At 59.1% G+C, this 25,566-nt stretch overlaps 1 protein-coding gene and 1 long non-coding RNA gene across 5 annotated transcripts; one reads left to right on the top strand and one right to left on the bottom strand.

The window, feature by feature from the left end:
- The first annotated feature begins 917 nt into the window (after positions 1-917).
- Positions 918-25,365, top strand: DAZAP1 (DAZ associated protein 1). Of its 4 annotated transcripts, XM_025456713.3 has the most exons (13): positions 918-1,095; positions 8,698-8,738; positions 9,388-9,554; positions 9,849-9,914; positions 11,761-11,871; positions 13,120-13,168; positions 16,475-16,557; positions 19,532-19,685; positions 21,049-21,078; positions 21,201-21,341; positions 22,273-22,449; positions 23,414-23,503; positions 24,400-24,540. In XM_025456713.3, exons 1-12 carry the CDS (start codon positions 1,067-1,069, stop codon positions 23,491-23,493), a joined length of 1,128 nt encoding a protein of 375 aa, XP_025312498.1. In that variant the 5' UTR covers positions 918-1,066; the 3' UTR covers positions 23,494-23,503; positions 24,400-24,540. The 4 variants fall into 4 exon arrangements, with proteins under 4 accessions (XP_025312498.1, XP_025312496.1, XP_025312497.1 ...); XM_025456711.3 differs by lacking the exon at positions 23,414-23,503 and having other exon boundaries at positions 24,400-25,365; XM_025456712.3 differs by lacking the exon at positions 23,414-23,503 and having other exon boundaries at positions 919-1,095; positions 11,764-11,871; positions 24,400-25,365.
- On the bottom strand, positions 18,749-21,049 carry LOC118351657 (uncharacterized). Its single transcript, XR_004807429.2, has 2 exons — positions 20,089-21,049; positions 18,749-19,288 (listed from the first exon to the last, which is right to left on the bottom strand). It is a non-coding gene; the product is annotated as an uncharacterized LOC118351657 (long non-coding RNA).
- Positions 25,366-25,566: the final 201 nt, after the last annotated feature.

The following is a 25,566-nucleotide window of genomic DNA, read 5'->3' as shown; positions in this document are numbered from 1 at the left end:
TGCAATGCAGGCGGGACGCCCAACGTGGAGCTTGGACTCCCAACCCTGACCTCAGGAGTCGCATGATCTGACCGGGCCAGCCAGGCGCCCCAGGGTCATTATTTTTTAAAATGTATTATTTTAAACCGTTTGTGTCCGACTTCCTCCGTTTGACCACATCCTGCGGGCTTCATTCGGTGCTTCGTGGTTTGTTTATGAGATGCCAATGGCCGGGCGTGTGGGTCGGGTCACATCCCCCGCGACCCGGGCCCACGTGCGACGGGGGTGCTGAGCTCCGCGCCACCTGCCGCCGCCCCTGCTCCCCGCGGGTGTTCTCACTGCGCCACGTCGCGCCGCCCGCCCGCCCCCGCCCGCTAGGACCTGGGGTTTGTCTCGCGCCGTGCGCCCGCGACCTGGGTCCTCCGCACCTTCCGGCCCCTGGACTTGGCGGCGCCTCCCGGGCGTCTCCGCCGCCGCCGCCGCCGCCCGCGCGACCAACCCCACGGGCCCCGCCGCCCCGCGTGACCTTGCGCGGGGCGTGGCCTCCGCCCACCGTTGACCCCGCGCGCCACTTCCGACCTGAGCCCAAACAAGGAAGCCCGGCCGCGCCTGCGCCCCGCGGTGCCTAGCTCGGAGGGCCCGAGAGCGAGCGCGCACGCACGCACGCACGCACGCACGCACGCGGTCCAACCCCCCGCGCTCCTCTCCCCAGGCAGGGCCGGCGCCCGGGACTCCACTTCCCAGCGCGCTCTGCGGCGCCGCCGGTAGCTGCGGAGGAGCAAGGCCGGGGCCGCCGCACGCAGGCACGCACGCAGGCACGCACGCAGGCACGCACGCAGGCACGCAGTCCGGCGGGCGCACCCCTGGCCCCGCCCCCGGAGGCCCCGTGCGGGAGCGCGCCCGGGCGTGCGCAGGGCGGCGGCGCGGGCGCGGGGGCGCGCGGTGACCGTTGGCGCTGAGGGGAGGAGGCAGCGCGGCCGCCGCCGTTGCGCAGATCCGGGCCGCGGCTGTGCGGAGGGCGCCGGGGCCGGTGACCTTCCGGAGGCGGGAGCGAGCCAGGGGGCCCGGGACGCCGAGCGCCGCCGCCATGAACAACTCGGGCGCCGACGAGATCGGGTGAGGACGCGCCGGCCTGCGCCGCCGCCGCCCAGACGCCGCCCCGGCCCCGTCAAGGTCACGCCGGCGGGCCGCGCTCGGGCCGGGCCTGGGGTCGCGGGCGGCGAGCGGGGGGCGGGAGTGCGCGTCCCGCCGCTTCCGGGCCGGGCGGCCGAGGGGGGCGGGGGCGGGGGCCCGGCCGGGGGGGTCCGGGGGGCGCCGCCGCCGCCGCCGCCGCCGCCGCGCCCGGGAGCCGCGAGCCTGGGGTCCGCGGCGTGCGGCCGCCCGCGCCCGGGTGTGTGCGGGGTCCCCGCGCGGGCCTGCTGCCGCCTGGGCGCCGGGGCTCCCGCGGGGGGCGGCTTCCCGGGGCTCCCCGGCCCGCGCAGCAACTTGGCGGGCGGCGCACGTGGCCCCGGGACGCCGGAGTGCGGCCGCGCAACTTGTTCCGGCGGCGGCGGCGGCGGCGGCGGCGGCCCGGCTCCCGCTCGGCCCCTCCCGAGGCGCGGGGACAGGGGAGGCTCGCGGACCGCGCGCCCGCCGGCAGGTCACGTGGGGCGCCCGGGTCGGGCCCGCACCGCCGGCCGGGGTCTGCCGCGGAGCCCGCCCGGAGGCGCCCCGCGGACGGAGAAGGAAGGCCGCTTCCCCCCGCTTTCTCCTCGCCCGGCCATTAGGAGGCGGGTCGGCGTTGGGTTCCCCTCCTTAATTATAGCCTCGTTGCACGCGGAGGGAGCCCCGGACCGAGCCAGCGATCCCGGAGGAGCCGGGGAGCCCGACTCTGCCCTAGTTGAGGGCTCCGGTCTAGTTTTCGTTGCGGAGAGCGGCCCCGCGCTCTCAGGGTGGCGTTCAGGGTTAGCCTTTTCTGTGCAGCGCGGGGCTGGGTTTCCGTGGCCTTGTGCATCCTTGTCAGTGCCTTGAGCTTTGCAGGGACGCCCTGTGTCTGCTGGAGCGCCTGCTTTGGTAAGTCATTGTTTGCCGGGGATGACTGGCCTCTCCCCGGCCTCCCGCTCCACCTGTGGACACAAAATGCGTTTTGTGGGCTCTCGGTCCCCACGCCGCACCCCGTCCGCGACTGGGAGGAGGACCCGAGGAGGACCCGTCACTCCCAGCCGGGTTTGCTCTGCAGAGCGTGCCCAGCACTGGCAGGCGGCGTGTTCTTTGTGTTACGCAGCTGAAAAGTTGCAGAGCTTCTGACGGGAAACCGGGGTGTAGGGAGAGAGTGCTCCAGAAGCGGGGCCGGGCCCGCCTCATCCCCGTCCCTGTCCCCGTGCTGCCGTCCTGCCTTGCCCCGCCAAGGGGCAGGGGTCTTCAGGCTTGCACAAGGAGAGCAGACAAAGGTCGGGAGGGAAGGGCGCCTGGAGGCCCCTGCGGTGTGCTGCGGGGATCTGAGCCTGGTCTGCAGTGCCAGCTCCGGGGTGCCGTGGAGCCAGTAGGAGCCACGTTCCCCTCCCCGCTCTTGCCGATCCACCCAGATCACCTGAGTTTTAAAGTTGTAAATGACGGGTGTCCCGGAAACCTTTCATTGCTTTGTGGGTAGGAATCTGGTGCTAAAAATATTGACCAATTTCCGTTTTAAATAGGATCCTTGTTTCTGTTATTGGCGTGGGAGTCCAGGGCCCACTGGCTGTCCTCGTACAGATGGTTGACTCCGCTGGGCTCCGGGTCTAAGGGCCCTCTTGCAGTTTCCTGTGATCGGACCGCAGTTGCCTACTTTGGGGTGGTTACCACGTGGGAGTGAGTGCTGTGCTCAGATCCAGGTGCAGGCAGATGTTAGCAGGATGCGGCCGGTCTGAATGATCTCTGATGACACGCATCTTCATCTTCAGTCTCCTTTGCTTGGGGCTCTGGTCTTTGGTCAGCTTGGTCCAAGTAGCTCCCGAGGGAGGGCTTGACAGGCGAGAAGGGCTGCTCCCCTATACGTAACAGGAAACTGCATGTATGGGTACAAGAGGTAAGACCTCAGGAAGCGTGTGGATGCGTGGGGCCCGATCCAGTGCACGTATCTGCTTCTGAGTTGGGAGTTTTCAAAGGAAGAGCTTCACCAAGTGTTGGCTGTACCCGAGCCAGCTCAGAGGTCCCCTTGAGGTCTGGCGGGAGGGGAAGGTGGCTGAGACCAGTGGTTTTAGTTAGTGTTTTCATAGTCCTGATTGTCCCAATCAGCCAGAGCAGAGGAAGGGTTGGGTCTTGAGAGCAGAGGGATGATAGGAGCGGCAGTGCCACGTGTGGCCCCACGTAGCAGTTGTGTGATGGGCTGATATGCTCCCTTCAGAGCCAGCAACCAGGGGGACAGGCGGTCGCTTTGCTGAGGGCAGCGTCCTCTTTCCCTGCCATAACATGAGAAAGTTGACTTCAAGAAGGGTCTCTGGATTCCGACTCGGAGCTGGTGCCAGCACGAGCCTTACAGAGATCCAGACCCCCCGGGCTCCTAGGCCTCTGAGGGCACCTGGCTGGCATCTTGTCAGTGCTCACAAGTGCTGGAGGAGGGCTGGTTCCCTTTAGGACAGAGGCGTTTTGTTCCACCCACCTCTGGGGCAGCCGGCTTGTGTTGTGGAACTGGAGAAAGGTCTGAGGAAGGTATCATCTGGCACATGTTCTACTGGGAAGGCAGGGCCAACTGGACACCCTTCAGGGGAGAGTCCTGGGGAGAGGAGGAACTCCGCGGAGACCAGGTGAAGCAGCTTTCAGGTCACTCTGAGAGGAGGTGCAGGGAGGCGGCAGGAGTCCAAGGCTGCGGGAGCCCGAAGCACGGAAGGCAGGTGACCCCACCTATCCCAGCAGCCCCGCAGCCCTCCAAGTGCCGACAGGGCGAGGCCAGAGGCCTGGGCCTGGAGGAGTGGACACTTGTTAAATGCGTGTCTTCACTGAGCGGCCAGGAGGCGGGAGAGGTCCTGACTGTTTGGTTCAGAGAGGTCCTGGTTGGGGAAGAGGCCATCTTTTGCAGGGTAGACAGTGGTGAACTCTGGAGGTAGAAGGTAGAGATGCTTCTCTTTTGTCTTTTGGAGGTGTTTGGGGGCAGTCTCCCCAGCAGTGCTGACACTTGGGGGAGTCCTGGGCCCTGTGGGGGCTGAGCAGCATTTCTGGCCCCCATCCACTTGGTGCCAGGAGCACCCCCAGTTGTGAAAATCACAGATTTCCCCGGATACTGCCCAGTACCCTCTTGGGGCTAGGACCACCCCAGATGAGACACCTGTTTGGGAACATCTCCTCTTTTCGGCCTGGTTCCCAAGGTGTCCCTGCCACTTGCACCCATGGTTTAGGATTTGTTTGCTGTAGCGGGAGCTAGTTTGACACCTGTGAAGTTGACCATGGTGCTGGGAGGCACGCTGGTTGACTTCCTTCTGTTCTCAACGTTGGCAGCAGGTTGAGCACCTGGACCAGGTGATGTGCCCTCCCCACTTGAGGAAACTCACCCCGGGTAGCTCACTGCTGATACCCTTCCTAGAGTACCTGCTGGGAGCTGGGCTGGAACTTCATGCCCCAAGTCAAACCCTTCTCTCTGCAGGACAGACTGAGGCTTAGCAGGGCAGGAGACTTGCCCAAGGTCACCCCTTGGAGGAGCCAGAGCTGAGAGTCCCGAGCCCCAGAACAGTCCTGGTAGGGAATGGCAGGGATGAGGGCCAGGCCCAAACGTGTACATTCCACCACCTTTGAGAAGGTGTCCTGTCTTCACAGGGTGACTGTAGCATGGCACGGTGTCCCTCTCTGAGCTATGAGTAATGTCTTCAGCCGGCGGTCAGCTGTTTGATTGAGGCTCTTGCCTGCTCCTAGGGAGTGGTGGGAGACAGGGGTCCTGTCTGGGGGCGGGCTGGTGGAGGAGCTCACGGTAGGAGGCTTTGGGTGTCGGGAGTGAACGTCAGGCACTGGGACATCCTGGGGTTTTCTTCTGCCTGTGTCGGTCGACCCCCGTAGTGGTCTGGCCAGAGCGAAGCCTGAGCTGCCAGAGGGCAGGGTCCACACAGGCAGCAGCTGCCTCCCAGGATCTTGTGTGTGTTGCCGAAGCAGGCTGGCTCCCTGGCTCCTGGGGCTGCTTCCTTCCCTGCAGGGAAATGAAGACCTGCTTAGGAAGACAAGGTCCCCGGGTGACCTCCCTGGAGGGGCAGGAAGGGGCAAACAGAGGCTCTGCATTGTGTGTTCTTTAAACAGAAAGGGCCGTTTGCTGAACAAATGTGATTGGTCCCAGGCCCTTTGTTCCTTGCCCTCCAGAGCCAAGCTCTGCCCTGCTGCGTCCGCACTGGTGGCCACCTCACCAGGCGAGCCTGCAGTGCTTGGCCTGGGCCAGGGGAAGCCACTGGAGGTTTATTTTCTGGCATGAATACCTTGTGGCTGCCCTAAAGTACACAGAGCAAGAGCGGCGCAGTCCTCCAGTGCAGGTTTCAATCTCAGCAGGTGGGGGAGGGGGAGCGTTACCCAGAGCTTGGTGTCCAGGTCACTTCTGCAGATTCCCTTACTGAGGGGAGGTCACCAGCACCTGGTGTTGAGGTGCAGGTCCTGGGAGCCACCTCTCCTGGGCCCCCCTGGTCGTGGTAACACCTGTTCCCCCTCAGGAACCTGACTCTGGTTCATCTGGGAGGGCCTGGTGGAGCCAGGAGGTCCCCCCCGATGGCTTGTGGGGTTCAGGGACTGGGGGGGCCCCTGACTCAGCTTTAGCTGAGTCATGAGTCTTGCACCTGAAAGAGCAGAGAAAGGCTGGAGAAGGAAACACAAAATCAGCTGTCCCCTTAATCTGCGAAGTCCCGTATGAGAGCATCCATCAGCGCTTGAGATCACCCATCAGTGCCCAGTGAGTGTGTCTGGGCCGCCCCTGGGCAGCTGGCAGGGTGAGCAGCCCCACACTGTGCCAGGCGTGCACATACGTCTGTGTTGACTAGTGATAGTTGTGCTGCCTGGGCAGCTCTTGAGCTGTTTCTGGCCAGTCCTGCTTACGGCCCTGTAGTCCCTGGGGCTCAGAGGTTGGGGCTTTGCCCTGGGGTCTGGGGGGGTCTCCTAGGACCTTCGGAACCTTTTGGCTCCTTCTGTGGGTGGACCGGGGAAGGTATGCCGTTGGCGCAGGAGGAGAGGACATGCAGACAGGTAAACCTGCTCACGAGGCACTGCCTAGAGAGGCTCATGGGACTGCCCGGAGGCTGGGGCTCTCCTCCCCGAGGGACGGGTGTGGCCCACGAAGGTGTCCCTTGCTGTGCATCTCAGCCTAGGGCCGGGGAAGCAGATCCTGGCATTTCTTCTTAATGAAAACCTCTCGTAGCCTAGGACCACAGGGCGTCAGACTCGCGGAACGTGGCGAAGTAGTAACCAGAGTTCCTAGATGCTATCTCAGCCAGCCTCACCAGCGCTGACGTCTGGCCTCATCTGTGTGTGCCCCCTCCCCTACGCCATGTGTGGCTCGTGGGAAGTATCGACCAGTGAGCGGGAGCCCCCCGACCCTTTGTGTGGATGCTTGCGTGTGTTCTGTTTTCCGAGAAGAACATTCTCTGCAATCAGTGCAGCACAACGATAAAACGAGGGCAGAGCGTTGATACCCTTTCACCCCCAACCCATAGGGCAGGATCGGGGCTGTCAGTTATGTGGATGACGGTGTTTCTGGTCTTTTCTCCTTAATGCCAGATTTTGAAATTTAAATGAGTGCTGGAACCTGGACTGGTCAGACGAGTTCCTTCCTCCGTAGGTGGGTGGGTGGTGGAGGATTGGGTTGCTTGGAAGGATACCTGTTTGCGACCTTACTGTTTTGGTTGGATGCACACTAGGTAGAGGCTCGTATTTGTCTCCGTGAATTAGGTCTTGTTTTTTGAGAACGCTGGAGATCTCTTTTTCTTGCATGAATTCGCTTTTCCACAGCAAAGCCTTGTTCATTCCCGTGTCGAAGGAGTGGGCAAACACGCAGCTCCTCTGCGGTGCCAGCCAGCCTTGGGGCCTTCGGTCATCTGCCGCTCTGCGCCCCTACTGGGTGCCAGGCCCCGTGAGGGCGGGGCGGGGCCTGAGTCAGCTTGCTCCAGGCAGCGCCCTAGGTGGCCGAGGAGCCCCACTCCCCTGGGATTGTCTGGAGGCAGGAGGAAGCCTGGCCTGATTCTGAAAGGGGTGCGTAGGAGACACGAATTTAAGTTAATGAGGCCTAAAAGTAAGCCTCCCTTGCTGCTTGATCAGCATGTTCTTGAGACTTGTCCTCACAGAGCTCCCTTGTGCGGTGCTGTAAGCGCGGCCTCCGCCAGATGCGCCCGGCCGGCCCATGCGCAGGGGCCCGTCCGTGGGGGCCCGTCCGTGGGGGCCTGGCGGCGGCCGCTTACACGATGTCAGTGGGTACCTGTGGGGGGCGATTGTTTCTCACGCGCTACATTCACATCGCCCCTCCTCAGAGGAAAGGCTGCGGTGGGAACAAGCCCCTGACAGTCCTGGGGCCCGTTTTGTCAGGGGCTGGCTCGCCGGAGCTTGAATCCCTGGATGGAGCGGGGGTGACAGGTGCGCTAGCTGCCTCTAAGGGGTCTGTCCCCGGGTGGAGGACAGGGCACCCCGTCTGGCAGTTCTCTTGGTTGCTTGGCGGGATTGCCATCAGCCTGGTGGGGGTCTTGTCTTCGAGCTGAGCATGGTGTGGTTGGCTGCAGGCAGGGGGACTGCGGGACCCTCAGTCTCCGATGGGGACTGAGCCTTGGCCACGTATTGGCATCTGAAGACCTCTACGAGTCATGGTGGCCCTGTCCCCTCTCCCCGGGGAGGCGGGCGGGACTGAGCGCTGCCACTGCTGCAGCTAAAGCTTCTTGCCTGCCTTCTCTGCCATCCCCACCTTCCGGTTGAGGAGCCGTGTACGTCGGAGATGCGAGGGAGCTTGGCCCGTAAGGCTGGGATAGCCCGCCCCCACGGACCTGCTCCCGTGCCTCAGTGCCTCGGTGGCTCCAGGCCTCGCCAGCCCACGGGCGGCAGGAAAGGTGGGCACCGCCCTGCGGCCTGTTGGTGGGGAGCCCCTCCCCGGGGGCAGGGGCAAGTAGGAGGGCCCACGGTGCTGGAACCATCCTAGGGGTGTGCTGTGCGGAAGAGAGGCTGGGCGGCCCCGAGGGCACCAGTGGGGCACCTTCACATTCTAGCGTGTCTGCCCGGAAGGCCGCCCAGGCTGCCCTGAGGTGGGAGATGTGGGCGGGGCTCCACTTACTCGTGACCACGTGGAAGATCCCCGAGGCTTTGTCCTAGGGCCCCCTGCCCTCCCCCCCCCATTGTTCTGGTTTGCTGCATGTGCTCTCAGACCTTGCGGCTAAATCCCCAAGTATTTGCAAGAGCGCTGAGGAAGTGTGCGCCACGACTCCACCCCAAAGCCCCTGGGGTTCGAGGGCTCCGTCGGTCCTTTCTCAGGGTCTCACTGTCAGGCTCGGCAAGCACGTGTGGGTGGCTCTGGACGTGTCGTCTTCACTTCCGCGTTGTAACACTCTCCCCACCACCTTGGCAAGTCTCGGTGTCGATTTTTGTGTCTGTAGCTGTCGAGGCGGGCACTGGCTGAGGGGGACATGTGTCATTGCTGTGACCTCGACGCGAGTCCGCATGTCTGCACCAGCTTCTTGTGGGTTCCCGCCTGAGGATGGGGCGGATGGCTGGCATCTTTAAGGCAAGAACTATCTTGACCCTAAATATTTTCTTGTTGAATTGCAGGAAGCTCTTCGTGGGCGGTCTTGACTGGAGCACCACCCAAGGTAGGTGGTGGGGACCGGCCTGCGTGCCAGGAGCTGCAGGCAGGCCTGTGACCTTGGTCTTCAAGTTGTGTGAATTCATCTCTTGTTATTGCCTTGGGTTTTTTGTTTGTTTTCTTTAATTTTTGATTTACTTACTGGTTTTGAATTCTAGGGTTGAGGGGTGCTTGACTGGGAGTTGTCTTGGGGTCTCACCAGAGTTTAGGGGAGGGATGTAGGCAGGAGACTGTTGGGGTGTGGAGCGTGGAGGCTTGCTGGTGCAGTCACTGAACTCGGCCTCCAGCAGGAAGAAGCTGGTGGTAGCTGGCATTCCCAGAGGTCACCTTGCATTCCCTCAGACTTCTTTTCGGAACGCTTTTGGCCGCTGCCATTGTCACTTGCACCCTTTCTAATTCATGTGAAGACATAATGTGTCTGTGTCTGGAATTCCCCGTCCTTCCCCAGGGGTCTCCCTCGTGTCCTTGACCATCTTCCACCTCCCACCCCCGCCCAGTCAGTTGATTAGCCAGTTTAAAGGTTGCTGGTTCCACAATTTCCAGGTCATGCTGAAGGACTAGGAGCATGTGTGCCTGTGTGCTTTACACACCAGCTGTGTACAGTGCTTTAACACGCTGGTGTGTGTGTTTGTGTTCTTGTCCCAATCTCTGAGCAGAGACTCTACGCAGCTACTTTTCCCAGTATGGAGAAGTCGTAGACTGTGTGATCATGAAAGATAAAACCACCAACCAGTCTCGAGGCTTTGGGTTTGTCAAATTTAAAGACCCAAATTGTGTGGGGACGGTGCTGGCCAGCAGACCACACACACTAGACGGCCGAAACGTGAGTGTCTTTCCCTGGAGTCCACTTCCTCCTGTCCCTCTTGTCCCTCCTGTCCCTGCCACTTGTTGCTTCTTCAGGTTGCCACTGCTGCTGGTCCTTGACGGATGTTCATGTTAGGGAACGTTTTAGGGGGTTGACATTAAGGGTTGCAGCTCTGGACTTAGACTGGATCTTGGAGTAGAGCATGGATTTGGGGTGTACTGTGTTGGGGTCGTGTGCTTGTTTGCTGTGCTGACACCTTTTCTAGGGAAAATAGTTTCATATTCACAACGGATTCATTTGAAACTTCTGCAGATCGACCCAAAGCCATGCACACCTCGAGGGATGCAACCAGAGAGGACACGGCCGAAGGAAGGATGGGTAAGGGGCTGGGCTGGGCTGGGTGGGGCTGCCTCTCCACGTGTGCCACAGCCACAGCAGGAAGGAAGTATGTGCCTTTGATCTGATGGTTTTGTTCATCACCGTTCAGAGTAACAGAGGTCTTCTGGTTTGGTGTTTGAGCTGCTGGGGATCGCTCAGACTTACCAGTGGTATCTGTTTTTTACGTTTTAGCCAAGAGTATTCATGTTGGTCTACCTTGAAAAGAAGGAAAAGATCTTGCACACCTGTTTGTGATCAGGAGTTCCATTTTCTCCTCACCAGAGGCTGCCAGCCTGCCCAAGGGGAGCCCGGTGTCCTAGCACCTTCTGCCCCTGCTCCCCCAACATTGCTGCTTGCTGGCCACTCCTGTCCAGGTGCTGCAGCTCATAGGCAGGGGCCCCCTTGGCTATGTCTGAGAGCCCAGTTGCTGCTTGTTCAAACTACTGGTTCAGAATCCACCAGTGTGGTGGCTCTTCAGGGATTCTCTGTGAGCTGTGTGTGTCCCCTGTTGCTTGGCCAGTTGGAGCAGACCTGTCCTCTGTCCACTATAACCCATCCCTCCCCTTCCCCAACACAGAAGGTCTCCGAGAAGACCATTATCCAGTATGCATTTGTCCTAGCAGAAGGGCCTGGTCAGAGCTGGGCTGGAGGTAGGCCAGATGTCCGATTGGCGTATCTGAACCCGGGCCTGAGAACTTGCATTTCTAGGAGGGTCCATTTGCTTCTGGTCGACAGGGGCTTCAGACCCTTAATACAGTTTTTATTTTCCCAGTTTTCTGTTGGGAACTTTTGGGGGAACTTTATAGAAAAATCGGAAGAGCAGTACATCAAAAACCTAAACACGTGGCTTAGATTCGTCGATTGTTAATATTTTCTTAGTTATCTATATCCCTTCTCTGTATCTATCACTCCTAAATTCTGGAGCGTGCATCTCCTAAACACATGTCCTCCCACATACCCACCCCCAGCGGAAGTGTCGGCAGTGGCTCCCAGCACCACCTGTGTCCAGACTGGTGCATTTGCAGCTCTGGGGTCATTTCACAGGTGGCTTTCGTAGCCCTTCTCTTCAGACTGGAATCCCAGCCACATTGACGTTCCATGTGGTTGCTCACGTCCTTTAGTCTCTTAGCAGTTTTACTGAGATGGCACAGGCATGTAGAGTAACCTGCACCTCTTGGTGGAGTTTGACCCCTGTGTGTACCTGTGAGACCCTCGCCCGCCCCCAGAGTTCAGTGGCATCGGTCCGGAGCAGTTGGGATGATGTAGCTGCGGAGCCCCTTGGACAGGAAGGACACAGTGTGGGAGGAGGCAGCGTCCCAGGAGCAGGAGCCGAGGTGCTGGTCTTCCATCTCGCTCTGGCGAACGTTTTCCCCCAAGCGGTGCGACCCTCCCACAGAGGGTGGGATCACGTAAGGCGTGTGGCTGCCCAGTTACCGGAATGCCCCATAGTCCTATTTTTCTACCCGGTGAAAACCTGGAAAAACTCTGGTTTTTCATCGTGCTGGCCACCCTGCCCTCCCAGAGTCCGTCCTTTGAGATCGTAGAGCTTTCTCTTCGATAGCTGCTCTCCAGGATGGGTAGACCTAGGACCTGCCACGTGCTCTGTGCACGTGCCTGTGCGTCCGGTGCTGCCGGTGCTGGATCCCTGGGGTCTTGGGACTCTGTAGGAAAATGAAAGACTTAGGATGGTTTGCTGACTATGGTTCTCTTTAGTGAGTTTTTGGAGTGTTTTGGTCTGGCTTTTAGCTGGGTCTTAAAACCAATGCAGAGCATGTCACATACTCACTGTGGGGAGTGTTGTGAGGGTGCCCCACATGGACTAACCATTTTTTCCTTCTTAAAACAGCAGAAAGGACCCAGGAGCGATAACAGTAAATCAAATAAGATATTTGTCGGTGGGATTCCTCACAATTGTGGTGAGACAGAGCTCAGGGAATACTTCAAGAAATTCGGAGTGGTGAGTTGTCCCTGCACCAGAGCACGGTGGGTCAGGGCGGGAGCGGTGGAGCCAGATGTCTGTGGACGTTAAGCCTGGCAGGTCCCTCCTCTGGGCTTGTGCCTCCCCCAAAGCAAGCCAGAGCCCAGGAGAGGATTTACTGCTTTTCCAGGCAGTCGAAGGCTCGCCAGGCTGATCTCCTGGAAGGCCCTTCTGATTGTTGTAAGCGCCAGAGTGTAAAGCGCTAGATAGTGTTAGGGAGAAGCAGGGTTTGGCTTGGCTGTGGGAGCCCGCCTGCTGCCTCTTGTCATGGGAGGGAATGTTCTAGGCCAGGTCCTCACAGGAGCAGTATAGACCCCACCACCCGGGAGGGGGCCAGCCTGGACCTGTGCTGCCCTGCTCCAGCAGCTTACACTGGCCTCCATGCTGCCGGGGACTCACTCCCTGGCTAGGTGCCGTGAGATTTTTTTGACTCGTTACCTGCTCGGTGTTTCCTCAGTGACAGCAGAGTTTCTTCCAAGGCTGGTGTGTTCTTTACGGAAGAGGCTGAAATCTTTTAGAATCTTACAGGGGTTTAACGTTACTTGGGTTCATTTGGAAGCTGAGTTCTAGTAGGGCAGACAGAAGAGAAGATAGGGGCTTGCGAGTAAGCGCATGTCGGGGGCCGTCCCAGTCATCTGCGCAAAGGCACGGGGTCACCCCAGGCTCCCACTGAGTCATACACCCTGTTGGTGGGACAGCCTTGTGGCCCTCACTATCGCCTGTTTGTCAGAGGGTGCCTGAGTGTGCCGAGGGCCTGGGCCAAGAGTTAAGAGCGCCAGAGCACATGTGCTCAGTGAGCAAGGGGCCCGGGAAAGAGGGGTGCTGGCTGGGTGGACACCTGTCAGGGAGTGCCAGGCTGAGTGCTGGCCAGCGGGACGCTGTTGAAGCGTGCGGCTGAGCCCCAGATCTCCAGCAGCCCAGCCTTGGTTTTTATCCGAGCGGAAGGGTGTGCTGTGGTCCTCCCAGGTCTCGCCTCCCCAGCTAGAGCGTGGGGCTGGGGCCTCGAGTGTCCAGATGGCTCCCGTGAACACTCGAGGCAGAGGCAGCAAGCACTTCCCGTGGCCTACTTCAGGTGTGAGTCTCAGGCATCAAGCCCCATAACGTCAGCCTTTTGCCTCGGGACTTCTCTGAGGAAGACATTCCCAAGCTGTCATTTGCCTCGGGAGTTTTGTGGTAGCCAGATGTGCTCGTGGCACCCAGGTTCTCGAACAGCCATCTCTCTTGCAGGTCACAGAAGTGGTCATGATCTACGACGCAGAGAAACAGAGGCCTCGAGGTAAAAGAGATGGAGTTTGTCCTTGACTTTCCCCCTTCAGATGGCAAACTATTTCACAATTAGGTGGTGGTGGTAGCGAGTATTGCCTCAGAGAAGGATGATTTGGAGACATGATTAAAACATAGGCCCTTCCAGTGCAGCACAACCTGTCTGCTTCCCAAGGTCAGACGTCACAGTGTTTTTTTGGCTCATTCTTTTGAAGTTTTTACGACTTGACGTGAATTTCAATATGGTTTCTGTTTTCCAACGTGTACTGAAAGATGGGTGCTTTTTTCCAGTGCTGCACTTGTCATTGAGGGGCACGTCCTGCTTGGAGTCCCTGCCCAGGCAGATCTCATTCCATGGCATCAGGCTAGGTCTGCCCCAGCTCGGCTTGAACGTGGACTTTCCTTTATCCATCCCATGCTTTTTTCCTGTTTTTCTTGTTTCTTGTTCCCCTAAGACCATGGGGCAGTGGGAGGAGGGTGAGGAGCCGCCTCAGCGCGTCCCTGTGAGGTTCCATGAGCTGCCCACGCTCGCACGCCCAAATTGGTTTGTGAGGCTGGGACAGTGGGCACCTGATTGCCATGCCCCCCCCCCCTTTTTTTTAATATTCTTTTCTTTTTTTTCTTTTTTCTTTGTCTTTTTCTTTTTTTTTCTTTCTTTCTTTTTTTTTTTTTTTTTTTTTTTTTTTTCTGTGGCTGCCGCTGTTTGTGCCTGCCCGTCTGTTTTGGTTCATCCACCGCTTGTGGGCCAGCCGTGGGAGCTGCCCTGCCCGCGGGCGCCGCGCAGCCCCTGCCCCAGCCCTGTCCGAGGCCCCCCTAGCACAGAGCCGGCGCCGCCGCAGCATGCGCCCGCCATGCTGGAGAATAGTTTGCCATTTGAACTTCCATCCTTCTCTTCTTCCATGATAAGTGACGTATCCTCACTTCATGTCGATTAAGCTGTTAAGTCTTAGCTTAACTTTAACGTAGACATACATGCTTAGTGACGTACTTAAGTGTCTCATAGTAAAGTACAGTAACGTTAAGTAAGTTGTTTTTCCTTTTCTCTCTGTGAATTGTTTGTGATTAACGATATCTCTTTAGATTTCTCTTCTCCAGGTGCTAAATTATATCACACAGGTACAGGCCAGTCCCGCAGTCAGAGGAGGGAACGGGCTTTGCTCCAGTGGGGTGTAAACGAAGTTTCAGTGTGTTTCTGTCCGCTTCCTCAGTGGTGATGTCGCCTCTTGACAGACAGATGCATCCCTAGACGCCCCGCCCCGGGGCTCCTTACCCAAGACTCACCGCCTCTTGCGCTATAACGGACCACGCGAGCCCTGTGGTTGCAGACCCTCCTGCACTTTGAAAAAATGTTAACTTTTTAACATGCTGTTCATCACCCATACTGTGTTCCACCATTTGCCTCCAGTCTTGTGAAACTTCAGGACACGGGAAATCCTGAGGGCTGCTCTTAGATTCCTGACCCCAGTCGCCCCCCCACCCCCAGGCCTCGCCCTGGGCCTGGGGAACACGCTGAGCCGCCGTGGGCTGGGGGGGCACAGGCAGGAGGAGCTGGCGGGGAGAGCACTTCGGGCTTGGCCTTGGGGCCCCTGTTCCTGTGGGGGCTCACACTGTCCTCCACATCAGGCTTGGAGAGTCCCTGCGAGCTCGAGGCCAGCAGAGGGCGGGAGCGACGGCAGGAGCCTCTGGTGGGCTAACGGGGTGTCCCAGAGAGCTCATCCTGCTTTCTCCCCTTCCCAGGTCTTTTCCAGGGCTCTACCTCCCTTCTCCTTCTTGGACAATCTAAGGCAGTGTCCCTGTCCCTGTCTGTCCTAAGGGTTCTGCATGTGTCTCACTGGGGACAGTGACGCCCTGACCTCGCCCATCGTCCCCTCTCCCCTCACCCTAACAGCTGCCTTTGCTCGCCTCACACCTTCCTCTCCGGTGACTCCCCGCTCTAGCTTCGGTTTCCTTCTGTGTGTCTTGCCGTCATCGTTCTGCAGCCATGATTCCGCTCCTTCTTGCACGCCGTGTGCAGAATCTTGTGTGAGTGTGTGCATAGTCACGCTCATGCACACGCGTGTGCAGAGACACATCAGAAGCCTCCTGAGTCCCAGGTGTTCCCTCCCTGCTAGTCTTTCCTCCCCAAGTTTCTGAGCTCCCCCCCCCCATTCCGTCCCCCACCGAGGTTTTGCCTGCAGTCTTCCCACATGGCCCAGCACCTGCAGCCTCAGCAACCCTCTCCCGTCAGCTTGAGAGGCCTCCTACCTGCCCGCTCCGACTCTGCGGCCCTTAAAGGCCCTGTCGGGCGCAGGCTTGACTCGGGCTCTTGGCATCGGCTGTGATGCTCTGTAGCTCTGTCCCCTCCCCTCCCCACCCCAGCCTCCGTACCCCATCCCCTTCTTCAGCCGGTCCAGGCGCTCAGCCCTTCCGCTCACCCGGCTTTTGTTCTTCGGGGTCTTCTGGCAGCTGTCTGCCGCACGCGTCCCTTTGTGCTCAGAACAGATGGGCCCCGGGGGAGGCAGTGCAGTCGACTGAGGACCAGACATGCCACATTAGCGGGGCGGTCACACTCACCCAGACCAACCAAACTTCGTTTATACTGCCACTTTCTTGTGTTTGGGAAATGCTAAATTTTTTTTCCCTTTAAAATTCTTTTTGATGACATGGTGCCTCTTGCTCTTGCTGCTGACAGCAGAGTTTGACCTGCTGGAACCCGTTGTGGCCTGTATCTTTGTGTATTTTATTTATGTAGATACGTACAGATAGATACCTGTATACATACGTATGTTACTTTGACAGGACTCCTTGGGCTTACCCAACAGCGTTGGATAAGCTTAGCGAGGCACTAACTGTGTAGAGACCGTACTTCTGTTTAACGCGCTAGAACAATATATGGCTGCTGTCAGCACTAGTTGCAAAGCAAATTGCAAGCCGAGGGGGAGAATCTTGGGTTTCAGAAAAGCAGAAGCGCACCCACGGCACACACTCGCCAGAGGTGGAGCTCGCAGCCCGCCCCCCCCCCTGCTTGCAGGGGTGCACCGCGGTCCCCTCCACAGAGTGCTCTGGCACACACTGGGCGCACTGGGCCTGCTGGTGGGCCAGGCCCTCGCCTTTTTGCTGTCCGGGCTGCCACTCCACGAGGCCAGCCCTTGGTGGTTCCCACCGTGTCTCTACTTGGAACCCCGCCTGCATTGCCGGCTCGGGGCCCGCCCTGTAGCCTCACACACTCCGCTTCCCTGAAACCCTTGGGCGACCCCTCGGCCCGGCCCTGATACTGTTCATCATCCTGTTTTGTGTCACAACGCCCTGCTACCTTGATTCACTCTTCGTCGTTGGCTAGGTTTTGGATTTATTACTTTCGAGGACGAACAATCAGTGGACCAGGCTGTCAACATGCATTTTCACGACATCATGGGCAAAAAAGTGTGTAGTTGTAGTTTTATTTTACCTTAAGACCAAACCAAGTCTTAGGCAACTTAGGGATTTCACTGGAAAAGAAAATCTCTGAATAGCAAGAGGGCCGGGGCGATTAGCCGTGTGGGCTCGGGCCTGCTCCTGCAAAGCAAGGGGCCCATCTCGCCCGGGGGGATCTGCCTGCAGCGCGGCGGCGCCCAGCTCGCCCGCTCTGCTCCCGGAGCCGCTCACTCTGGATCAGCTGGGGCGGGGGGGAGTGGCCCCCTGGCCGAGGGGCGCCGTCTTTAGGGGGGCGGGGGGGGGCTCCTGGGCTGGCCTCCAGTGAAATCGCAGGTTGCCTCAGGCTTGGTTTCTGTGACCACTCCTTCAGATGTCTGTCCTGCTTTCCAATTGCCTCCTGCCACCCCCTGCTGGGTGCGCAGCGGACCTTTGACAACAGGTTCCGTGTCAAACTAAAAGAGACATAAACATCCTGAAGGATTGGTTTTTTTTAATTGGGTCACTTACTGTGGAACTCCGGTCCCAACCACATGCTCTCGATAGTACTTAACTCCATGCAGTCAAGTGACCTCTGGTTTCATCTTCATACTGTGTTGCTGCCACGGAGGTGGGCTGGCTCAGAATGGGGCCCCTGCTTCTCATTATACTGGGTCCCCGGAGCTCTTGGGGAGTTCACTCAAACAAATCACTGGTAGAGATTCTGCAGTGTGGGGTCTCTTAGACTTAGCAAGAGGCTCTGGGTCCCCATTTTTGTGGGGACCCAGATTCCTGTCTCTGTCCTTCTAAAACCTGCTGTGCACACCCTAGCAGCCCCTGTGGGTACCACGGAGCCAGGATTTCCGTGTTCCTTCCCACATGCCCAGCCCTCTCAGAGACCGTGGCTGGATTTGTCCGTTAGGATGTGGGGGAGGAATGAAGGCAGCACACGTTTGCTGCCGCCCAGCGCTCCTGCCCAGCCCGCAGCCCGCTCCTGGGAAGTTGATAAACACAGCAGCGCGTGGAGCTATTTTTACGAAGAGGTGGCTGAGGTTCTGTTGCAGGCATAATTAATTCCATTTGAACCTGACTAAGCAACAGACACAAATCTCGCTCCGACGTTCATTGAAGCTTTTAGTTTAAAATTAGCATACAGATTTCAAGGATGCATGCCAGTTATGAACACAAGTTCAAAGGAGTCCACGTTCCATATTTTAAGGTACTGTGACATTTAAAACTTGGAGGAAGCCTAGTCCTGCTTTAGGGGCAGAAAGGCGGCTAAGCGCACGGATCTGCTCCCATCTCCAGGCGGCCACCCCGGCCCGGTTTTGTAGGATGCATCGGTGTCTGAGTCTGGTCTGCACGGAGCACAGAGCGGAGACTGAGGTGGCTTCTCGGTGTGGGGCTCGACTTCTAAAGTAAGGTGTACATGTGTGGGAGCCTGGCTCCTGGCAGCAACCCCGGCCTTGCCCCGTTCCCGTTGCCACCTTCACTGGTGGGCAGGCCACAGCAGCCCCTCGGTTCCTCAGTGGGGCTTCGCCTCCATAAAGGCTTGGGTCCCACTTCTAATCAAAACTGGAGTGTCAGTGGCTGCATCCATGTTCTAATAGGAAGAGGGTTAAAATTTTTTTTTTTTTTTTTTACAAGGGCTGCTTTGCTTTGTAAGCAGGAACCAAATTCCCTTAAGGAGAGTCTGTGAAGACTCATTAATTTGAGTTCTTTGAAACTGGTCCCTTGGTCCTGCTGTCACATGGCCTTGAGCTAACGGGGGTTTTGTTCCTATCCATGGAGTGTCCTTGGGGCGTCAAGACGCTGGGGTCTGTGCCTCTGTCCCGCTTCCTGTTTGTTCTCCAACAGGAAGGGGTCTTAGGGCAGAACTGACGGAGTTCTGAATGCCTCATGCTCAGCTCCCCAGACTGTGAGACCCCAAGGATGACTCCAAGTCTCTTCCTTCTCATTAAAATTTATCATTAAAAAAAAAAAAAAATCAAGACTCTCAAATGCTGAGGCAGCCCTGTCACCGGGGGATCTTTTAGTTGTCAGTCTGCCCACATCTTAAAAGCTGCATAACGGAGGGAGCCTCCTGGGGGCCACAGTGCTTGGTGCGAGGAGGGCCCGCACGCCTGGCCCCTGCTGGCCCAGCCCCTCCGAATGCTGTGGCTCCTGACAACACCTAAAAGAGGAAGGGTCCTGGGCTGCTGACCTAACACAGTATGAAGATTGCTTACTGATTCAAATGTCCATTTTATTGCATGTTTGTTTACTTTTTTTGTTAGATGTAACGTAAGATTCTCTTTATCACATCCATTCCCTCTGACATTATTTTGAGTTAATTGAGATTCTTTAAGCGTTAGCCTGGGGAAGGTAAGTCTTTATCTTCCATTAGACATTTTAAATAAAAAACCTAAGTAAACCAACTGTGTTTCTCAGGTATGAGCTTAAAGCACAGGCAGGGCGGGAGGGCTCTGGGAAGGTCCTGTGTGCTGTCGGCCCGGCTGCTCCCAGCGGAGGTCCCTCCACCACGGTGCTCGGAGAGCATCCGGCTCCTGCCATGCTGAGGCCCTGCAGAGGCCCAGGAAGAGGGCTGTGATTGTTCGGTCGGTCCTGGTCTCTGTGTCCCTGGGATGATGAGGCCATCGGAGGAGAGAGCTGTCACTTCACCGTGGCTGAAAGACCCTTGTCACAAATCTCAGGGTTCTTGGTCTTCAGTCCGTTCTCTGCAGCGGGTAGGGCTTAACATGTCTTACGGTTGCATCTGTTGTACCTGAGAAACATGTTTTAAACAAAAAAAAGAAAAAAAAAAGAAAGAAAGAAAGAAAAAAAAAGAAAAAAATTATAAATTTTTAAAGAAAAAAAATACTGGCCTAAATAAGGTTTATAGTTAAGTATTTAGTTTTAAGTCATAATAAGATGCTAAGTGTAGTCATAAGTTATTTGAGGGTGTGTCTGAAGGGAAGGGGGTCCAGGACCCCCGGCATCTCCGTAAACCAGAGCTCCATTTGTCTAGGTGGAAGTTAAGCGAGCCGAGCCGCGAGACAGCAAAAGCCAAGCGCCAGGACAGCCAGGTGCCAGCCAGTGGGGCAGCCGAGTCGTGCCCAATGCCGCCAATGGCTGGGCAGGCCAGCCCCCACCCACGTGGCAGCAAGGATACGGCCCTCAAGGTAAGGCTCCAGCACCCAGAACCGGTCGGGCCCCCAGGCAGCCGCCTCAGGGGAGGCCCCCTTGGAGGTCAGGGTCCCGCGGCCGTGTGCGCCCCTTCCTGTGGACTTACTGCAGAGGTGGGACAAGTGTGCTGGGACAGCTGCTGGCTGGGCAGGTGCGTGGGCCTTGACGGAGTACGTGAAGGCAGGGGGGGCTCCCGCCCATCCCCTGTCCAGCCCCACCCAAGGTTGACAGCTGTGCACTCCTCCCGGGAGCCAGCACATGGGCTCTGTGCTGAGGGCCCGATAGCCCCTGAGGAGTGGAGTGACCCTCGGTATGCTCAGGCCACGGTCAAGGTCCCCCTCTGTGGTTTGGGCAGAAGGGTCTCACTGTAGCCAGCAGAGCCCCAGTGAGTGTCCTCACCCCAAGTGCCATGCTTTGCAGGAGGGCCAGGTGCCCTCCCTGAGGTCCGCGGCAGTGCCGGGCGGTGCCCGTAGGGGGCGGCCAGGAGGACCTGGTGGACCTTGGAGTCTGTCCTGCTGCCACTGCCCCTGACGGTGAGCTGGTCGCAGAGGCTCAGATCAGATGGTTTCAGGGAGACTCAGACCTTTGTCCAGCTGGACGGAGGCAGTCCTGCCTCTTGCGCTCTCTGGATCTGCTCCTGCTCCCTGGGCTCTGGGCTGATGCCAGCTGGGGTAGCAGGGCCTCTGAAGGGTCAGCAGAGTGTGGGCAGCCTGGCAGAAGGGCTGAGGTTCCCGGGGGCCGCCCAGCCAGGATCTGTAGCCTCCACCCCCTTTACACATGCAGAGAAGGGACGGTGTCCAGGGAGGGGCAGGAGGAGGCCAGGTGGGTCAGCCTGCACCCTGAGGCACCTGGCACCCCCCCCCCACCCCACCCGAAGCTTGCAGAGTTGTCTTTTTAAAAATACTTTATCGTGAAATAAAACCCAGACGTAAGAAACCAGTTACTGCGACCAGATGCCCTGGTACCCACTAGCACTTGGCTGGCAGCCAGCCTAAAGTCCCACCTGTGTATCTGAGCCCCTCAGCTGTGGGTGCCCCCTTCACCCTTTCTGATGGGTTCTGTTGAAGAGCCGGGGCCGCCTGACCGACAGGCTTGTCTTGGGGAGCCTTCCTCTGTAGAAGCTGGGTGCAGGTGGCCGCCCTTCTCCCGTAGCCAGGTGCTGGAAAAGCTCTGGGGGTCATGCCCATGTTCCTGATCCAGCACCAGCCCCTCTGATGCCTTGCTCAGGGCTGGGACATCCTCCCTGTCCCCACGGCGCAGCAGGACGCCAGGCCTCTCGAGTCTGTGTCAGGGGTGGGCTCAGCTGCTAGTCTGGGATGTTGACAGGACACCAACCACCCTCTTTGTTTTCCTGTTTAGGAATGTGGGTTCCAGCAGGACAGGCAATTGGTGAGTCCTTATTTGCGGGTGTCTGAGAAAGAGACTCAGCGGGTGGGCCCACCGTGGGCCTGGGCAGCTGGGGGCCCTGTGCGCCACACGCTCTCCCCTCACCTCTGCGCCCTGTGTTCCAGGTGGCTATGGACCGCCCCCTGCAGGAAGAGGAGCTCCCCCACCGCCCCCACCATTCACCTCTTACATCGTGTCCACCCCTCCCGGAGGGTTCCCCCCTCCTCAGGGCTTCCCACAGGGCTACGGTGCCCCCCCACAGTTCAGTAAGTCATGCGGGCCCCTGGAGCGGGCGGGGGCAGCCCCGGGCCCTTGCTTCCCATCCTGAGAGGCATCCTTGCAGCCTCTGCCTGGCCCCCGCCTGGACGTGGCCGGGGTGCTGCCAGTCGCGTCCCTCTGCTCAGAGGGAAGTGGGCCACGTCGCAGGGGCGTTCGGACCCGATCTTGTAGTTCCGCAGCGAGGGGCTTGCACGTGCAGGGAACTTCAGTGTCAGCCCTCGGCGTGCCCTCCAGCTCGCCTGCGAGGTGCTCTGCTCGGCCTCGGTGGGGAAGCGCGGCCTTCCTGGTGCGTGGGTCTGCGGCAGCGAGGGGGAGCCCTCGCCACATCCACCGCGGCTGGCGGCTGCGGTTTCCACGTGCCACGCGGCCCGCACTGACCGGCCCATGGTCTCTCTCTGAAGTGCCTGGGCGTCCGGCTCTGCTGTGCTGTCGGAGTGCGTCCCGGCTTGGGTCAGTCACGTTGCCAGGCTCCCAGCTACAGAGGCCTTGGCTGCAGCAGGCCACGTGACGACCGTGTGGCCGCTCAGGGCAAAGGTGTGCCCCTCCCTGGGCTGGACCACGCCCAGTTTGATTTCTAACAAGAAGACAGGTGGATAGAAACAGGGTGTGTGGAGCCCCGGGCCCCAGTGGATGGGCACGACCCCCCGTCCTCGTGGAAGGCTTGCTGCCGTAGTTTGTCTGCCTGAAGCACAGACTGCTGTTTGCTAGTCGGGTTTTGTGGTTTTCAAGAGTATGCCCGTGCAGCTCCTGTCCTGACCCTTGCTGTTGGGGTACGGCAGGCCGCCCCCAGCCCACCCTGAGGGACACCCCAGGCCTGGAGCTTGGTGGGTTTCGGCAGGGGATGGTGCAGACAGCTTCTGCTGGGCTGGGCCAGGGTCGTGCGCGGTGTCTGTGTCTTTCTCTCCTGTTTGTTTGCAGGCTTTGGCTACGGGCCTCCACCACCACCACCGGATCAGTTTGCCCCCCCAGGGGTCCCTCCTCCACCTGCTACTCCAGGGGCAGCACCTCTGGCCTTCCCTCCGCCTCCGTCTCAGGCCGCCCCAGACATGAGCAAGCCTCCAACGGCCCAGCCAGACTTCCCCTATAGTCAGTACGGTGAGTTGGAGACCTGCAGGCACGGCCTTGGGCCCAAGACCTGGCCCCACCATCTCCTGCCTTCCCCACCGGCGCGCGCGCGTGTGTGTGTGTGTGTGGTGGGAGGCCTGCAGTGCAGGGGCTTGTTGGAGAGGGTCAAGTAAAATGAAAAGCAGGATTTTGGTTTCTTGGGTTTTTGCTAGGGAGTTAGTCTTAGAAGAGCATCGGTTGTGCAGCAGGCATGCTGGGGCCTGTGGCTTTGGGAACTGGAAGCTGTGATGGGGCCCCTAGGAGGATGGCGCAAGGGCTTCTTGGGCACCCCGGCGGGCCCTGTTCCTCGGTTGTCTTGTTTTCTTGTGAGTGCAGAGTGCAGGGCTGGCACCTGCGGGCCACGTGGGTTCATGGCTCTGGTGTGTGGCAGGCACTGGCTTGGGTGTTCCCCTGTGCTTCACTCGAGGGGCTGGTCATGGAGTAGGTGCCTCTGAGCCTGGTCCCTGTAGGGTGGCGTCCTGTGGCCTGTGTGGGAGGAGCTCATGTGAGGACAGGGTTGGGCCCGTTGTCCAGGGTCAAGCAGGCCGCCAGCCCGGGGTCTCCCGCCGCCTCTGCTGGGCCAGGCAGGTGGGGCTGCCTGTCGCCCGGGATCCTCGGGCTCCTGTGGGAGCCGCGGCTTCAGCCCACCTTCCTCACCTGGGGCTCTGCTGTTCCCTCATTGCTCAGACTGCAGTGTCTGCACGTTGAAGCTGTTTTTGCCCTCAAATGCCATCCCTGGCCAGCTGCTCCCAGCCGCCCGGCATCGTACAGTCTTACCCCCCTTGGCACCCTGCCAGGCAGCGGTCGCTGAGTGCATGGGTGGTCAGCACAGGTGTCTGGCGTGCGTGAGCAGCCCTAGCCCTGGGTGGGGGTGTGCTGACCGCCAGCGTCGCCCCGCCCCGCCCCTCTGCTGAGGCTGCCCTGGGGTAGTCACCCTGGTCTCGTCTCTTGCCAGGCCTGGGTACCTATTCTCAAGACCCGTCAGGCTTCGGGCCCATACTTTGTTTACACTCTTATGGTCAGGCTGAGCAGTGATATGGCCTAGGTAGGTGGCACCTCCTCATCCACAATCCCCACTCTGCCTGCACCTGGGCAACGGACACCGCCTCCTCTGCCATCCTGGGCGGGGGTGGACCTGGTGGTGCCCTTGGGACGGGGCCCTTGCCGGGGCGAGGATCTCGACTGGCCACAACCCCATGGCCCCAGGAGCTCTGCTTCTGCAGGGCAGCAGACATAGTTTCCCTGTGCTTTCGTGCACCCTCTTGGGGATCCAGGGGCCCTGGGACACGCCTTCATCCCAGGTGTACAGTCTGGTGCTGTTCCCTTTCCAGAGGCGCCTCCCGTGCCTTTTGAGGTCAGCAGTGCAGGGTCTAGGTCCTGTTTGGAGGAGGGACCTGCCCGACCCAGGCAGCCTCTGCAGGCATGGCGCCGGGAGTGGCTGACCCCTGGCGTCGGGCACGCAGTCTTTCCCCGCAGCCGTCGGTTTTATGGAAGCTGCCAGGTTGGGTCGGCTCTGCAGAGAGGACCGTCTGGGGTCTGGCGGTCATCCGGGAGGGAGGCCTGGCGCTAGTCGGACATTTTCTTAAATTCTGGGCACTGTGTCTGAGTCTCCCATGCATTCCACTCAAACGTACACTTCCTGGAATCCTTGGGCCACCGAGCCAGGCCAGGTGCCCTTGGCTCCCCAAGCTCAAGGGCGTCCAGTGGCTCCTGTGCCGCCAGGGCCCAGCCTCGCATCCTTGGCAGCGGGTGGGGAGGCGAGGCCGAGGACGGAGGGGGCAGACCGCGGGGTCCTGTAGGTCTCTGAGCTGCTTTTCCTTCTGCGCGGAGCCGGCGGTCGGGGTCCTGCGGGGACGAGGATGGGCTGTGCGGGCGTGACCCCTCCTCGGCCTCCGCGCGCAGCTGCCGTCCGCCCCGGCTGACTGGGCTCTCTCCCTGCAGGTTATGGACAGGACTTGGCTGGCTTCGGACAGGGCTTCTCAGACCCCAGCCAGCAGCCCCCCTCCTACGGGGGCCCCTCGGTGCCAGGCTCGGGGGGCCCCCCCGCCGGCGGCAGTGGCTTTGGACGAGGTCAGAACCACAACGTGCAAGGATTCCACCCGTACCGACGCTAGCTGGCCGGCGCCTTGCGGACGTCGGGGCGGCCGAGACCCAGGATTTAGAACTTGTGAACTCGTGACAATCACAAACTTGGCAGAAAAATAGCGACTCGACGGTGGGGGGAGGGGGGGCGAGAGGCTTTTGGAGGCGGCTGTGGGTGTCTGGACTGAAGTTTTTAAATATATTTCTTTCTCTAACCCATCAGCACAATAAAAAAAAGTCACTGGTTCAACAACAGGGTTTAAAAAAAAATGTCTTCAGCTTTAATTCAAAACTTCAGGTTTCTTTTTTCTTCTTTTTTTTTTTTTTTTGAAATTATTTTCCTGAGCCTTTTGTTTTACCGTATATTGTAAACTTTTATGTTAAAGAAAAAAAATATACATTTACAAATTGTGAGATTTTTAAGAGAAATTTTCTACGATGTATACTGGCTTATTTTTTAATTTAAAGCGGGGTTTCCGTCGGCACTGGTGGCAGTGAGGGGCGTTTTCGGTGCCTCACGCCTGGCTTTGAGGGTTGGGGCTCGTTGGTCCAGAAACTCTGGGAGCTTACAGAAGTCTACTGAGCGTGTTTTGTTTTTTTTGTTTATTCCTTGCTTTTGTCGACTGACCTGCCCGCTCTGTGTGCAGGTGCGCTGTGGGGGCCGTGCCCGCCCAGCCTCTGCCGGTGCCGCCCCGCGTCCGCCCCGGCAGCAGGGACGGGACGGGAGGCCTTGTCAGCCGCTCTCCCGCGCACGTGGTTTCAGGGCGTCCCCACTGACCAGTTTGACTCTGGTTTGAATAAAGAGAAGTGCGTTTGGATTAGAAACCCACGTTGTGTCCTTTTATTCCCTCCCTGCTCTCGGCTATGCGTCCCCCCGACCCCCACCCCGGGCCTGGGAAGAGCGAGCGGGGAGCCCAGGGCCCTTCCTCGGGGCGCCTGCGTTCTGGAAATTGCAGCCGATGTGAGTGTAACACGGCCCAGGGCCGGGGCCCGGTGGGAGCTGCAGCTCAGGTCCGGAGGCGCCCA

This window comes from Canis lupus, chromosome 20, assembly GCF_003254725.2.
Source record: "Canis lupus dingo isolate Sandy chromosome 20, ASM325472v2, whole genome shotgun sequence".
NCBI classification, from domain to species: Eukaryota; Metazoa; Chordata; class Mammalia; order Carnivora; family Canidae; genus Canis; species Canis lupus.
The sequence above is the reverse complement of the archived record's forward strand: the minus strand, read 5'-3'. Positions and strand labels throughout refer to the sequence as shown.